Source organism: Xiphophorus couchianus, chromosome 23 (assembly GCF_001444195.1).
Source record: "Xiphophorus couchianus chromosome 23, X_couchianus-1.0, whole genome shotgun sequence".
In the NCBI taxonomy this organism is placed as follows: Eukaryota; Metazoa; Chordata; class Actinopteri; order Cyprinodontiformes; family Poeciliidae; genus Xiphophorus; species Xiphophorus couchianus.
In genome coordinates this window covers 12,372,348-12,386,718 of record NC_040250.1, presented here as the reverse complement: position 1 = coordinate 12,386,718, position 14,371 = coordinate 12,372,348, and the positions used below count along the sequence as shown (strand labels likewise).

At 38.2% G+C, this 14,371-nt stretch overlaps 1 protein-coding gene across 3 annotated transcripts in view; it reads left to right on the top strand.

Annotated features, from left to right (window-relative positions):
• The window catches only part of LOC114139260 (protocadherin-1-like), a 198,278-nt gene extending 185,450 nt beyond the window's left edge, over nt 1–12,828 (top strand). For all 3 annotated transcript variants that reach the window (XM_028009074.1, XM_028009072.1, XM_028009075.1), the window contains one exon: nt 2,100–12,828. In XM_028009074.1, the coding sequence (XP_027864875.1) occupies nt 2,100–2,527 (428 nt within the window). In that variant the 3' untranslated portion in view covers nt 2,528–12,828. The remainder of the gene's footprint in view (nt 1–2,099) is intronic.
• Nucleotides 12,829–14,371: the final 1,543 nt, after the last annotated feature.

Below are 14,371 nucleotides of genomic sequence, written 5' to 3'. Positions count from 1 at the left end.
GGTTACATTTATTTCAGCTCTAAGTATTTAATATTTAGGTGTTTTTATGGGAATGTGAATCATTCAGATCAATTTGATTAGCAATTTTGATCATATTTCACATTTTATTGTGTTATGTTGCACGGGGTGCTGATCTTGATCTTGACTCGTTCTCAACTTCCCGCGGTCTTGGTCTTGACTTCGTCCTGGACCATAAAAGTCTTGTTCTTTTCTCGGTGTCAACACACTCTGGTCTTGGTCTTGGTCTAGGGTTAGGTTGTCTTGACTACAACACGAAGTCTAAAGAGCTTCTGAGACGAGATCCTATAATGTTAAGATGTTCTTCGCAAGAGAGATCAATTTATTCAGTGATTTTAGAGTAAAATTGTACTTCTCAGCTTGTATTTTCCCTGTGTACTTGATCATTATACTCTTTCTTCTGACAGCTTTATTGAAAACCACATTGCTTAGAAAACATTAAGAAATATAGTACTTTGCTGAAGGACGATAGGTCCATTCATTGTGTTTCACATATTCGAGATTGGGTCACAGGCTAGCATATCTTGGAGCGCAAATACATCCAGGAAGATTCATTCTCCCACTGATAGCTATGAGCTGCTGAAGATATTTGAGAACAGGATCAGGACACATGTGTAGAACTGATTCTGGAGGTGGTGCAACAGGCTCTAAAAGTTACAAACCCAGGTATTTCCTGCAGGATGTGGTCCAGCTGAACCCACCTGTTGCTGGGTTACATCTGGAGCTCTCAGGATTGCGTGTGACTCATGCTGACACAATGTTCAGAGGCTGAGCACCTATTAAGCAGGCGCTCTGAACTAAGCAGTGGCTCGCACATGACTTAACAGTTTCTGCAAGCAACTTGCTTTTGCATGGGAAGTGCTTAAAAGCCCAAATCTGAGCCAGCAGCAGCCGTGAGAATGTAGGGAGGGGAGTGTCGGCCACTCAGCACTCCCCTGGATTAGAACGGACATGTCAACCGGCAAACGGACAGAAAAGCCACTGTAGCTCCTTTAGCAAAATCTAGGCAATGAATGTCAATTATACATGAAGCGGTGGGTATTTTGAGAAATCAGCAGCATTCCCCAAGCGGACCTGCAGTCCCCCCTGCCTCCTCTCTGCACCCGCTTCCCATCCCTTCACCATGCAAGTATCTAGCCTGGAGTATCACAGAATGATCTAATGTCACGCACAGAAGAAAGGTTACTCTCTGCATACGCATTGATATTTCTGCTTCCATCTCTGACCTTTTTCGGTTCTGAGCTGTGATGGGGTTTTTTTATGCAAACTTAGCCTCGCTGTCTGTCACTTTCTGTCTGCCTAAGGGATTTCTAAAGCTCAGGAAACAAGAATAAAACACGTGAAAACTGGAGAATTCAGTTTAAAGTTTAAAATATACAACACTGTAAAAACAAATCAAATCATAATCACTTTTTGTACTGTTGTTGTTTTTTGCTTTAATTAGTTTCCAGAGTAACATTATTAACATCTTATTAAACCTGAGGTTGTTTGCCTTCTTAAAGGCAGCTGATCCTGTTTCACGCTCAGCAGCCAGTTTCACTAGGTCTCCATCCCTGAGCATTAAATGAAACAACATTCCTGGCACTTTATGAACTATTAGTGACTTGAAAAACAACCATAAATTTAATTAATTTCCTTCAAACGTTTTGAGCTTAGCGTGGAAAAAAGGATAATGTTTTCATCAGTGCTCTCACCAACATTAAACTTTGACAGTGTCCTTATTTTTTTTATACACAGAAGCAACATTTATTGCACGTTTTCTTGCAAAACCTAAAAGGCCAATATTCATGACCAGGAAGACAGATCTGTTTTCTGTCAAGCAGTAGGTAACTATTAAAAAAATATTTTGAATACTACTAAAACTATCACTATGTCTTGATAGTATATGAGAGATATAATTTGGGTTCTCTCGGATCCTACTACCATACAGTGGTAATACTGCAGTAATAGTATTTTTACAATGCGTTTCCTCTTGCTTAGACACACGAGAATCATCTCCATCTCATGCAACCACTGTTTGTTTGCCAAATTTTCTAAGTAGCTCATCCTTATACTTCTCTGTTTTTTGTGTCTTACTGCAGACCTCAGGCCCCTTCCAGACGTGGCAATGACCGGTAACTGCACCCGTGAGTGCACCGAGTTTGGCCACTCTGACTCCTGCTGGATGCCTGGCCAGTCTTCCCCCAACCGTAAGGTCTCCAAGAACGCCCCCAAGCTCTCCACCTTCGTGCCTTACCAGGAAATGGACGGACAGGAGCACCTGATGGCCAACGGCAGCCCGAAGCCCATGGTGACGGAGGAACGTGGGACGGGTGGTGGCGCTGGTGGCAGCAGCTCCAAAGTGGCCAGCATGAGGTTCATGACCCCATACAGCAGTGCCTACCCTGGGAGCGGAGACTCATCTGGCAAAGACTGTGGCCTCGAGGAGATCCCACTGAGCCAGGCAGCGGAGTACCACTCTGCCACCACCCCCACTGGCCAGACCTCCAAGAGAGAGATCTACCTGTGAGGGTCAAGCTCTCAACTTTAAATCCCCAATGATCCACGATGCCGCTCATCGCCTCACCTCCCACCTCCTCACAGCCACCCCCTGTGCCTACAACTCGCTGTGCCGCAGCACGACTCACCCTTCTTCCTTTTTACAACTGCATCACCGAACAAGGCTTTAGAACACCCCGCCCCGTCTTACTGCCGCCACCGCTGATACTCCCCTCTAGAAACCAATCAAATGTAAGAATAGACAAACGAAAATGGAAGAAAATTCAGTTTTAGCTGCTGTGGATGGAATGTAAACTATGCCACATGGTTGTGATGATTTCATGGGAAACTATTTAGCTCTTCGCGTATTTGAGTTAGATTTTTGTGTGTGGCATTACGCATTGTTGCTGTGTCGGAACAGAAAAAGAACTAGAACTTCATGGGGGCTATGGAAGAACTTCTTGTAAATCGTACTTAAGTATACTGTGTAATCTTATCTATCCTCAACTTTTTTATTTTATTTACTTTGTCTTTGTTGACTTCGGAGGCCGTAGGAATCACATTTTCTAGTCAAGTTGAATTCAATAACGGAAACAGCTCATTGAAAAGACGTTTGCAGAAACGCAGCTGTTTCACAATCACCGGAGTTGTATCTTAGTTTTTCGGCAGAACAGATCCTTTTTTTAGTGTACAGAGCTGTAAATATTACAAACAGTGACAGAGGAAACTGCTGTGGCTCTCAGTGTGGATCTGTGGCTGTTGTGCTGTCTGCAGATCTTCACGTATCGTCCCTTTGATGAACTGAAAATCTGGGCACACACAGGGTAACAACATCACAGCATTCAGTGTCACACTGCAGGAATCTGGACTCTTGAGCATCACCGACGGTGCCAAGTTACAAACACAAGACTTTTTATTGTTTGAGTGTCTCAGTTTTTTTTTTTTTGTTTGTTTTTTTTATCTCTGCAGCTTCTCAACACTGCTTCTGCGGGGAAGTACATCTTTTATTTTTTATCAAAAGGAAGCTGAACCTCATGTTGTTCTCAGTAGTTGACCATATTATGATAATTGTTATAATGGACTTGTTTAACAGTTAAATATAAATACACAATCTTCAACATGTGTTACATTCCCATTTTATGTTTACTGATGAGAACCTAAAAAAGGTTTTGGGATAGAAAGTTCTGTTGCCATCAAAACACAATGTTCATGTTTAAGAAGAAAGAACGACAATACAGAAATTGTAAAAATTATTACAGCCTTCTTTGGTTCTATGGGTTTTATTCTTGAGGATGTATTAAAAAGTATCTGGTCTTTATAGGTTCTAAAATTATTTAAATTTAAACCTCGAATTAAGGAATACCCACAACAAACTCCACATTATTTATAATTATTTATAATCATACATTTTGATTTTCTCAAGGTATAAAATTCCAAAATGGAAGCCATTTGTGGTTAAACCCAACTTTGTTACAATTGAGCTGCAGGAAATATGCTGGGTCTTGGCATTTTCTTCATTTCTTATAACTATAATTAAAAGTTGAAATGTCCCATTGTAAATGAATTGAATAAAACAAAAAAAATCATAAAGGTCCATCCTCTACGGAGCAGATGTGAAGTCGAAAATCATCACTGCATATCATCACCCCAATACTGGTTACACAGCATTGGGGTAAGAAAACACAGATTTTCAGTCAAACTTCAATGATTACCAAGTTATGTTCCAGTTTTGGTACAAACACAAACAAACAAGAAACACACACAAAAAGAAAAAGCTGAGTATTTATCAGAAAGTCCAGCTGGTCTCAGATGGTTGCGCAAACATCAGTCGTGAAGCTCCTGCAGCTAGAATATGTTAACCACAGTGTTCATGAAGACTGTTTTGTTTGTTTCTGAAGCAGCTGTTTCCTGTTGATACTGTCCACTGCAGCTGTTCTCACTCCTGAGTGTTTGACTTTAGAGAACGTCTCCCTGCTGTGTTTGTTAACTCGAAAGAAGAGCCCTTGGGTCATTGTCGCCGCTCGTTAGTTTCCAATTCTTTCCCACCTCTGCGTGAGGCCGAGTTGCTCCATGTTTAGCAGGAGTATTTATTAAGCCAGTTTGCTGTGTGAGGTGGGCGGGGGGGCAGCTGGGGAATGTGGCAGACAGTTGTTGTTGTGCTCCGGCCACACAGAAATGCAGGATTAATGACATCTGAATGGGCTTTCGTCCACTAACACTTCCACTCCCCCACACATGGAGCTCCGCAGAGAATGTCTAATTACAACCTGAGGCTCTGCATATGACCAGTGATAATTTGCGTGAGGAAAAGGGAGTTGATGTGGAGGTTCAGTCATTTCAGGTCTTATTCTCATGGCTGCTGAAAATAATGTGAGATTTCACCTGAACTGATGGAGACTAGCAGAAGAGGATGGAAAGAGGATATTGATTAGCCTGCTCTCTGAGATAGTTTAGCTTTTAATATTAAATATACTGAGTCAAGTGCTGACATTTTCAAAGTATTTTCTTTTGCAGACACAAATAAAAGTAAATAAAAACATTTGAATCTTAGAAAAATCTTAAGAGTTTAAAGCTAATGAACATCTAAATCTGCAAAAAAAGAAGTGAATTTGCTTCACTTTACTGTATACACCATTTCCTTAAAGAAAAACACAAGATCAGCCAATAAAAAAGAATGCAAAAGCATTTCTAACTTCAAAAACATCTCGCTTATTTAAAAACCTCCATCAAAGTTAAAAACTGAGGACGGTATCCACTCTTTATCGAGAGGGCAGCAGGCCTGATATTGTGGTCCTCGATGTCCAGTGTGCATCTGGGCAGCTGATTATTGACCTGAGCTGATAATTATTCCACAGTGCACAACTGCTTACACCTCACGCAGTGTGTCCAACACAAAGGCGGCATTGTTTCTGACTAAAACATGTTATATTTTTAGACTCGTCAAAGTACCTGCTGCATCTCATTGTGTTAGACTCCAATTGCGATCCCCAGGACTGGTTATAGTTGCTATTTAATACATTTAAAATGCACAATCATGCATTTTGTACCATTTAAGTTAAACATGCCTGTTTATCATATCCACAAGGTGAGATCAATGTCTTTCTCAAGTGAACAGGAGTGTAACTGACTCATTAGTTTGGTTTCTTTGCACTCAGCACTTCTAGCCTTCACAGTCAGAGCACCACACCAAAGCAATATAAACAAGCTGAAAGTCTTTGGAAGTAAACTGATTACAAATTAGGGTCATCAGCTGGGTCAGGCAGGGTTAATGTCTCATTTCATGAGGCAAACAGCTTGATGGAGCATCTTAGATTGCTTCTCTCTAACTCTGTGTTTTTATCTCCAATGTACAATCATCCGTTACATATCAGACAGCTAATTGCTTTGTGGTGTGTTTTATATTTGGTTCAACTTGAGGTAAAGCTTGACGTGTGGGCTCTTCTGCAGTTGTTCTCATGATTCAGCCTCTGAATAAAGTTTGATTTATTCTCGACATATCTGCCCGTTCAGTAAATATGCTCATACAACGACACACATACATCAACAGTCATTCAGCTGCCGCTCAGTCCTACCCGCAGAAGAGATTTAGAGCTCATGAGTGCTGCATGCGCCTGTGGTGATTTAACGCCTGAGCTCAACGGTCTGATTGATTATTTACAGGCATATCGTGGCGGTCCACCTTCAGTCTCTGTCTTCCTGCTCCTCTGCTACGTCCATCGGCTGCTTGGGTGCGTGGTCAGAGTCCCAGTTGGCCTGTGTTGTGCTGAGTGCGGTGTGTGGTGTAAGGATGCAGAGAAAGGTCTAGAGGTCTTGTAGCATCAGCTTAGCCTCAACCTTTTGGCACCAATTAACCCTTGAAGAAAACAACAACCCTCTGGTAACCTCTGGCAATCTTTGGTGAACTCTGCAACGTTAGTTTTACGTCAAGAGCAAACAGTGCTTTGGTGTTTGTGCACACACTCACTAAGAGATTAGTTTGCTTATTATAGACATGAATAGGTTTAAGTTCTTAAACCACTTTTTAGTGCAGATAAGCTTAATTAAGCCTAGATGAAAGATTTGGGTTGGGACTCATTGAGCTCTTCCAAACTGGTAGACTGAAGTTAGTTTCCTCCTCTATGTACATTACATTTGCATTATTAACAATTCAATCGGTCTGATTGGCATCATCAAAAGGATTGATCCAATCAGTCTTCCTCCTAGTTTTTCAATTCATAAAAGATTGGACATGAGTGAGCTAAAACACAAATAACACAATATCATGATGGAAAAACAGTCCTGTCATGAAGGAAGGCATTGCTATTTTAGCTCACAGTAAAGATACATATTACTCCCTAATTTGTCAGTTAAAGCATAGTTGTTTAATTTCTTGTGACAAAAATACTTACAGTAAAGTTTGCTCATGAAATGTAGATAAAGCCTAATGTCAAGAAATATTTTGTTACAGCTCATGGATAATGTGATCAATATTTGTTTACCAAAAAATTGTGCAAACACAGCAAAGGCAACAAAGAAGTGATTCTCATAAAAACAGAAGGCAACAAAAAACAAATGTCACACACACACAAAAAAAAAGTCAAATAAAACTAAACATGGAAAAAATGACCTCAAGTGATCTGAACTGTGTAGGCCACATAGTGGTCACATTTTTTAGGAACAAGGTAAAAGGCAGTTGTGTTAATTATAATGAGGATAAACTGGGCAAGTTTATTTGTCTAGGGCATTTCAGCAATAGGACAAATCAAAGCCCTTTAGATAAATAAGAATCAATGTCAAACAATCAAAAACACTATTACAATGCAGTGCTGTAATAAAGAAAATAATGACAAGGTGGAATTCAGATTAAAATGAATGATGTTCCAGCCTTTCAAAGGTAGCTCTAAATAGACGAAACAAAAAGTAAAAATGACCTTCATAAACATTTAATTCAAACTGGTATGACTGTGCAGTCAGACTGTCAGATTTAATAAAACCAAGTAAAGAGGAACAGCTACCGTGCTGAGAATATAGCTATTTGTTTCTTTTCGTGACTTTGATTCACATTTCTTCTTCTGTTTTTTATCCTGTATGACTGCAGCAGGAGCCCTTAGCTGTGTCTTGAGAACACTACACAGATGTTTCGACAATTTGGCAAAAGAAAAAAATGAAATCATAGAAGAAATTCGACTAGACAGAACTTCAAAATCAAGAGTAAAAGGAAAAAGAAAGTGTTTTGGGTGATATTTCACTCAGAAACATGTATCAAGTACGGAGAATAATAATATAAAAAAGAAACTTTATACCCAGCATATGCAGTAACAGTCAAATATTTAGACAAGGTAATGAAAAAAGTAAACCGGTGTCCAAACGCTTTGACTGCTACCGCGTTTCTGTGGCCATTTGAAGGATCCAAAGTGTCAGCAAACATTTCCTGCTCCCTGGAGGAAAACCTAAACCCCCCGTCACAGCCTCCAGCCTCCCGACCTACCTGACAGCCCCCAGGAGACCTACTGTCACACACTTTGACAGTCTCTGTGGGGGTGTGTGTGGGTGTGTAGGGGTGCTCAGGAAGAAGGATGGGAGCTGGTCGCTTTGCATGAACATTTCATATCCACTTCGCAGTGACAGAAATTGATATTTCTGACATTTCCTCTGTGTTGAAATTCAGATACTCTGTTTGCCGAAATATTCAGGTGGACTTGGGATATGCACCAACTCATATCAAATCAGAGAAAATAATCTCTTTGGAGCTCTTCATTCAAGGTGGAAAAACAATTTGTAAAAGTAACAAGTACCCTCAGTCAGACCTGACAATAAAATGTACCATTATACACACTATTATCTATCATTTACTACAGTTAATTTATATTAAAAACAAATTCAGTGTGTGCTTCTTCTCAAACCAAGCTGCAGCTCTTATTGCAAAATAGCATTACAATCCTCCTATTTTACTCTTAATTCAGTATTAACTGAAATGTATTGCTGATTCTTTCAACAAGTATGACATAAATGCATAAATATTTTGTGAAAATCCTTTCTTATTTCATTTTTTAAAGCTTTAGACATCTAAAATTGTACAAAAACCACTGGATAAAATACAATTGTGGGTATTTTGCACAGTTTTCTAAAAGAAAAGATTTCTTATGACTCTGGGCATCAGACATCAACTGGGTTTTTTCCCCCTTGTATTTTTAAGGTTCAGGAGATATAATTCTGATTATTCAGCCGTTCTGTTTGTATCTTTACCAAACTAATTCTCCTTACGTCATATTTTGGGTCATGTAAAGATAATTTTTCTCACCTTCCGAGTCGATTATTACACTTTTCATCTCTACCCTGTCAGCCGGTGTTGTTATGGATCTGTTGGTGACGTTTCTGACGCAGTAAATTCAATGTTTTCTCTCCCAGCTGTCTGAGATTCAGTTGGGAGCCAGTTGATTTTCCTCGTTCCATTCGCGATTTGTATAAATGGGACGTTTGCTCCGCTGAACATGTTAGACACAGGAAAAAAACACTTCATGATTAATGCACAGAAATTGCATTGATTTTTTTATTTTTTCATCAGGAGAAAAAGTCCTGGATAATGGCTTAATATTTGCATTGCTTTTACTAAACTTCCATTTAGTCAGCAGAAGTTTTACTTGTGAATCAACAAACGTCTTAGCAGATTGAAGAAGGGTGACGAGCAACAGAAGGTTTACCAACTGACAGAGGAGCAATGCAATTGAACATTTAAATGTGACGATGCCTCTGAGCAGTTAAACAATAATTATACAAAATATTTAATCTATTAAAGAACATAAATACAAAGGATGTATTCCAATGAAAATAGTCATGTGAAAATACTTTTTTTTTCTTTTTTTGCAAATTTGTGACAATAAGTCTGAAAAGGCCTTTCCATCCATTAATCCATCACCTTCCGCTTAATCCGAGGTTGAGTCATGGAGGCAGCAGTTTAAGAATAAAGGCCCAGACTTCCATTTCTCCAGCCACTTGGGAACAGAGGGGATCCCAAGGCATTCGCAAGCCAACATAGTCCCTCCAATGTCTGGACATTCCTCTAGGTGTCTGTGGGACGTGCCTGGAAATCCTGACCAAGGAGTCAACCAGATGCCCCGACCAGACGCCTGAGCCACCTCTACTGGCTCCTCTCAGTGAGAAGGAACAGCGACTGTACTTTAAAACTCTCTAATTGATTGAGGTTCCTCTTCCTTCCTCTAAGGGACAACCCAGACACCCTCAGACTGAAAATCTTTTCAGGCGCTTTTATCTGCTGGACAGAATAGTTTTATATTACTTAAAACAGGTTATTATTTGTGAAAGAGTAGATTCATTAAACTCTCAGCCTGTGATGTTTTTGTAAACCTTAAACATGTATCATTACAACACATTTAAATTTCCAGCCACTCTGGTTCCTCAAAGTACATTTTGTACTAGGTACTCAAAATGCTTTTTTTACTTTGAACACACTTTTGTGTAACAAAGAAGAATTAAAAACATTCTTCTCAAAATGAATACTTGCTTTGAATACCTACAATATATTTTGATAGATGCCTTTCTTATTTCATATCAGAAACATGTTAGCTGAATGAAAACCAAACCTAAATCTAATAGGAGTATGCATCATTTTTGTCTCAATTGTACTTCTTACCAGCCTTTCCTTGCAATAGATTGAAATGGATTGGAGAAAATTACTTCAATGTATCGATTGTTAAAGTGTGTACAGAAAATGAGAAATTTGGGTATGAAAAACACAAACTACAGAAATTCAGGAAGGCAAAGAAATGAAATCAAAACTACTGACACTGTAAACAAAAATATTCTCAAACTGTCATGTAATTTCTTTTCCCACTTAATAAATAGCTGTTCAGTTTTTGTTAATCCTTTGGTTTCCTTATGATAAATTGTTGCAATGCAAAAATGTGCGCTCTGCAGTTTTATAGTTGTGCAATTATTTGTGTAATTGAGTGATAATAACACAGCGAAGCAACGTCATCATATATTTATTTACATGTAAAGGAGCGAACTGAGATCTGATCGCTCACATTTTAAAGCCAAAATAAATCCTTCACACGATCAAAAATAAGATGAACAATAACAAACAATTCATTCAAGTTAATGCGACACATGTTGTGTTATTGTCTTGCCACATATTGCCTCTGGTACTGTTTAGTTCACCGTGATTTGCCTCCATTTCTAAGGAAGACTTTATTTTACAAGGTGAAATATACCTTTTATCGTAAGCAACATATAATGTGCAGTCAAACTAACTATGATTGAGATGTATTGGCTTCTTCCTTTGATTTAAAAATGGACTGATCTGCTTGTTTTTTTTTTTCTTGTTTTCCGGGATTACTTTACTTATTACTTCTTTTTAGTTAAGTTAAAGTGTTTAGCATTACATATGACCGTTTCTCTCTGAAAACCTTCTGCTTGCTCTGCTCTACATAATCCATTGAACCCAATTTTAACCTTTTAGAATACAAAAAAGTTTTCATTGGATGTCAAGTAAATTTTGTCCTTCTTAAGTCTTTTTAAGGTTTGAAAAGAACCTTTTCATTAGTAGTGTTGCTCAGATCTACAGCTTTGACGAGGTTGAATTTTGTCAGTGCAAACGTCCAGTGATGACTCAAATGCAGCTCTACACAGATCGCTCTACATGAATCTTGGAATAAAGTTTGGTTTGCAGTTTTTGGGGATTGTGTATTATACCAAAGCTGGAGTCTCTGGAAGTGAGACCTCAGCTGGAGCATGAAGACATGCCGACTTTATAAATATGATACATTTCTGTTATTGTCACAGTTGTTTATCAATGATATGGAATCGACACTGTTATAGACATACAATATGGAAATAAGTGATTGTTTTTTTTTTTGTTTAACCTGATGTGTGAATGATAAGTTGTTATTCCCCCCCAGCTGCCCCCACCCACCCAAAGCGGGCAAGTTTGCTACCAGTTTTTCATTTCTCAACTCAGCATAAATGAGTAACTAAATTTGGAAGACATGACAAAGACAGACTGGTTCAACCAGCTTATTTTTGCCATCCAGGACATAGAACAGTCTATCCAAAGTTTATTCTCACAGACGTTGAATTTAGTCATATAACAACTAAAACTCAGTTTTTACTGCATTTCTGAGAAATTGAAACAAACTTATAGTGGTTCCGTCTGTAAGCAAAAATAAAACTCAAACGATATAAAAATAGAACTATGTAAAGGCAGGGATTTCACAGACCAACACAATTTGTGCACAATTTTGAAGACCAATAAAAAGACAGATGATTTTTTTCACAAATGAAATCATCTGAACACCAAGAAAAAGACAAATATTGTTATTTAGAAATAAGATCACCTGTCTTTTTCACTGCTTTTCAAAATTGTTCTCTATCATGTTGGTCTGATATAAAATCCCATTCTACCGGTTAAATGTTTTGGCTCTAGCATTACAAAATATGAAAAGAAGGATTAATACTTTTGCAAGGCACCCTGTATATGTGGTATTGTTCCTAAATATTTGAGGTTATAATTTGCAAATTTAAGAAAAACAGCAAAGTTGTCATGTGATTTCTATGTGATTTTATGGAGCTCAGGGTGTGGCGCCCAGATTTATATGTTACTACTAAGAAACTAAAAATCTTCATAAAATTGGTCTTTGGCACAAATTCCTTCAGTGATTTATTGGGTTTTATGTCCAAATTTGTATAGAAAAACGCAAATTTTGGTCTTAATAGCATGGAAATTTTACAGTATAGCAAAAAAATATATTTTTTTTTCAATTAGAAAAAAAAAGTGCAGAAAAGAATATTGAATAATTTTTGTCTTTACATGAAGTCCACATTTGTAACCTACATGTTGGTTGGTTATATTTATATAGGGGAAAAAAAACTGCTAGTGATGCCTTGTTTTTTTGTACAGTTTTATGTACATGCAAGTGTAGGTTTTTAAAAGATGAAGATGAGAAACTATATATATTCAAAACCGTGAAGGAATCCAGAACCTGTAGGAATATATCATCTAAAGTACCGTAGGATCTATTGTAACGTAGGAGAGAGGAGTAAGGCTCAGAGCGGAGGAAGACAGCGTTCCTCCTCCTCCAATCATTCATCCACTCCTAATTTTTCCATTTTCGTTCTGGAACATTGTTACTTTTCTGAAACTGATCTCTTGTTTTTGATGTCTTTTGATTTTCTTAGAGGACGTTTGGTGATGTGTTTGATCCTCATCTGTTCTCTTTCTATTGGCATGTTTGAATAAAAAATGTGGTATTTTATTTTTGCTGAGCAAATCAAAGAAATATCTTGTAATTACTCCTTCCTTATAGCTTTACAATAAAATCCATTCAGTCGAAGAAAGATTATGAGTGCGTCTTTTTTTCCCACTAATGTAGGCTGGGAGCATGGGCAGTGTACAACTTTATCAGTTGCCATTATATAGACTGATAACACAATAACTAACATATTTAAAACATCTACAATATTTTGGCTCATTTGGGGATTATACAAATCCCTCTTCCCCCATCCTCCCTTCAAATTTAAAAAAAGCTAATAAAACTAAAATACAGTTAAAAGATGAGGTATTAGTGTAAATGTCACACTACTCCAATGTCTCTACTACAGCTTAAAGCTGTAACAGAGACAGTTGTTAGTATTGATTTAAAGGAACTCAGTGTTTCAGCTTTTCTGCAGTTCTCTGGAAGTTTGTTCCACATTTGTGGTGCATAGAAGCTGAATGCTGCTTCTCTGTGTCTGTAAAAGGTGATGCGGTGTGGTGACTCTTGATTGCTCCTCCTTTGGTCCAGAAATAATTATGTCCATGTTGGTTTTGTGGTCCAGCAGAATCAGTAATGTGGTTCTTCCACAGTTTACATTCAGAGATCAGTTAACACTTTGACATAGGCAGTCTCAGGTTTGTGGTGAGCACAGCGTTCGGACTGAAAGACATCAATAGCAACAGCAACTTGTCCAGATTTCAGCAGTGGTTTGATAACTGATGATTTTAAGGCCTGGAAAAAAACACCTGATGAGAGGTATGAATTTATTAATTGAAGCAAATCAAACGCCATCACAGGTAAAAGTTAATGTTGTGGCAAAGTCTAAAAAACATGAAAAAACCTAAACATGGCCTTTCTGAAAACTATAAAGTCAGTCTCCACGGATAGATCAGGCTTTCAAATACACCATCTCCACCAGATGATATGAAATGTGGATGCTTTGGATCTAAAATCTGATTTTCAGTTAAACTCTGAACAGTTTTCATTGTCTGCACATACATTTGCGGCTACAGGCTCTTAGTGTCTTACCAACCCGTCAGCAATGCTTAGAAATCATCTCTTCTCAGTCTTTTTTTTTTTCAGTTTATTGGATTCCACTTCAGGAAATTGACTGGTGAATTCTCACGTTGTTCCCTGAAGCGAGGCGTCACCCAATCACATTTCAATGGAAACAAACTCCGATGTGTGGCTGCAGTGTACAAGGAATATCAAACGCACTCTGAGGAAGGCGTTTATGACACTCTGCTTATAGCGCTGTTGCATCGCATTACAGCAGTAAATTGAAATTCGGGGCAAAATGATTATATTCATTGCCACACAATATTTCTGGGAACAATAAATGAAAAATATTATCAGGGCTTGTTTTGAAGCAGATGACACAGTTGCAGCAGGTTGCTTTTCTCTGCCTTCTTTCCCCCAAAGGTTTCATCACTTTAACCCATTTCCTCGTCCACGTTTATTTAAGTTGTTTGTCTGCTCTTCTCCCATTTTATCCATAATTTTGTTTCCTTCCTTTGCATGTCCCCCTTGTTTACCTGGTTAGTTTTTTTTTTTCTTCTCTACTTTGTGTTTATATTATATTTTATCAGTTATTTCATCCCTTTCTCCCCTTGTCCATGTACATT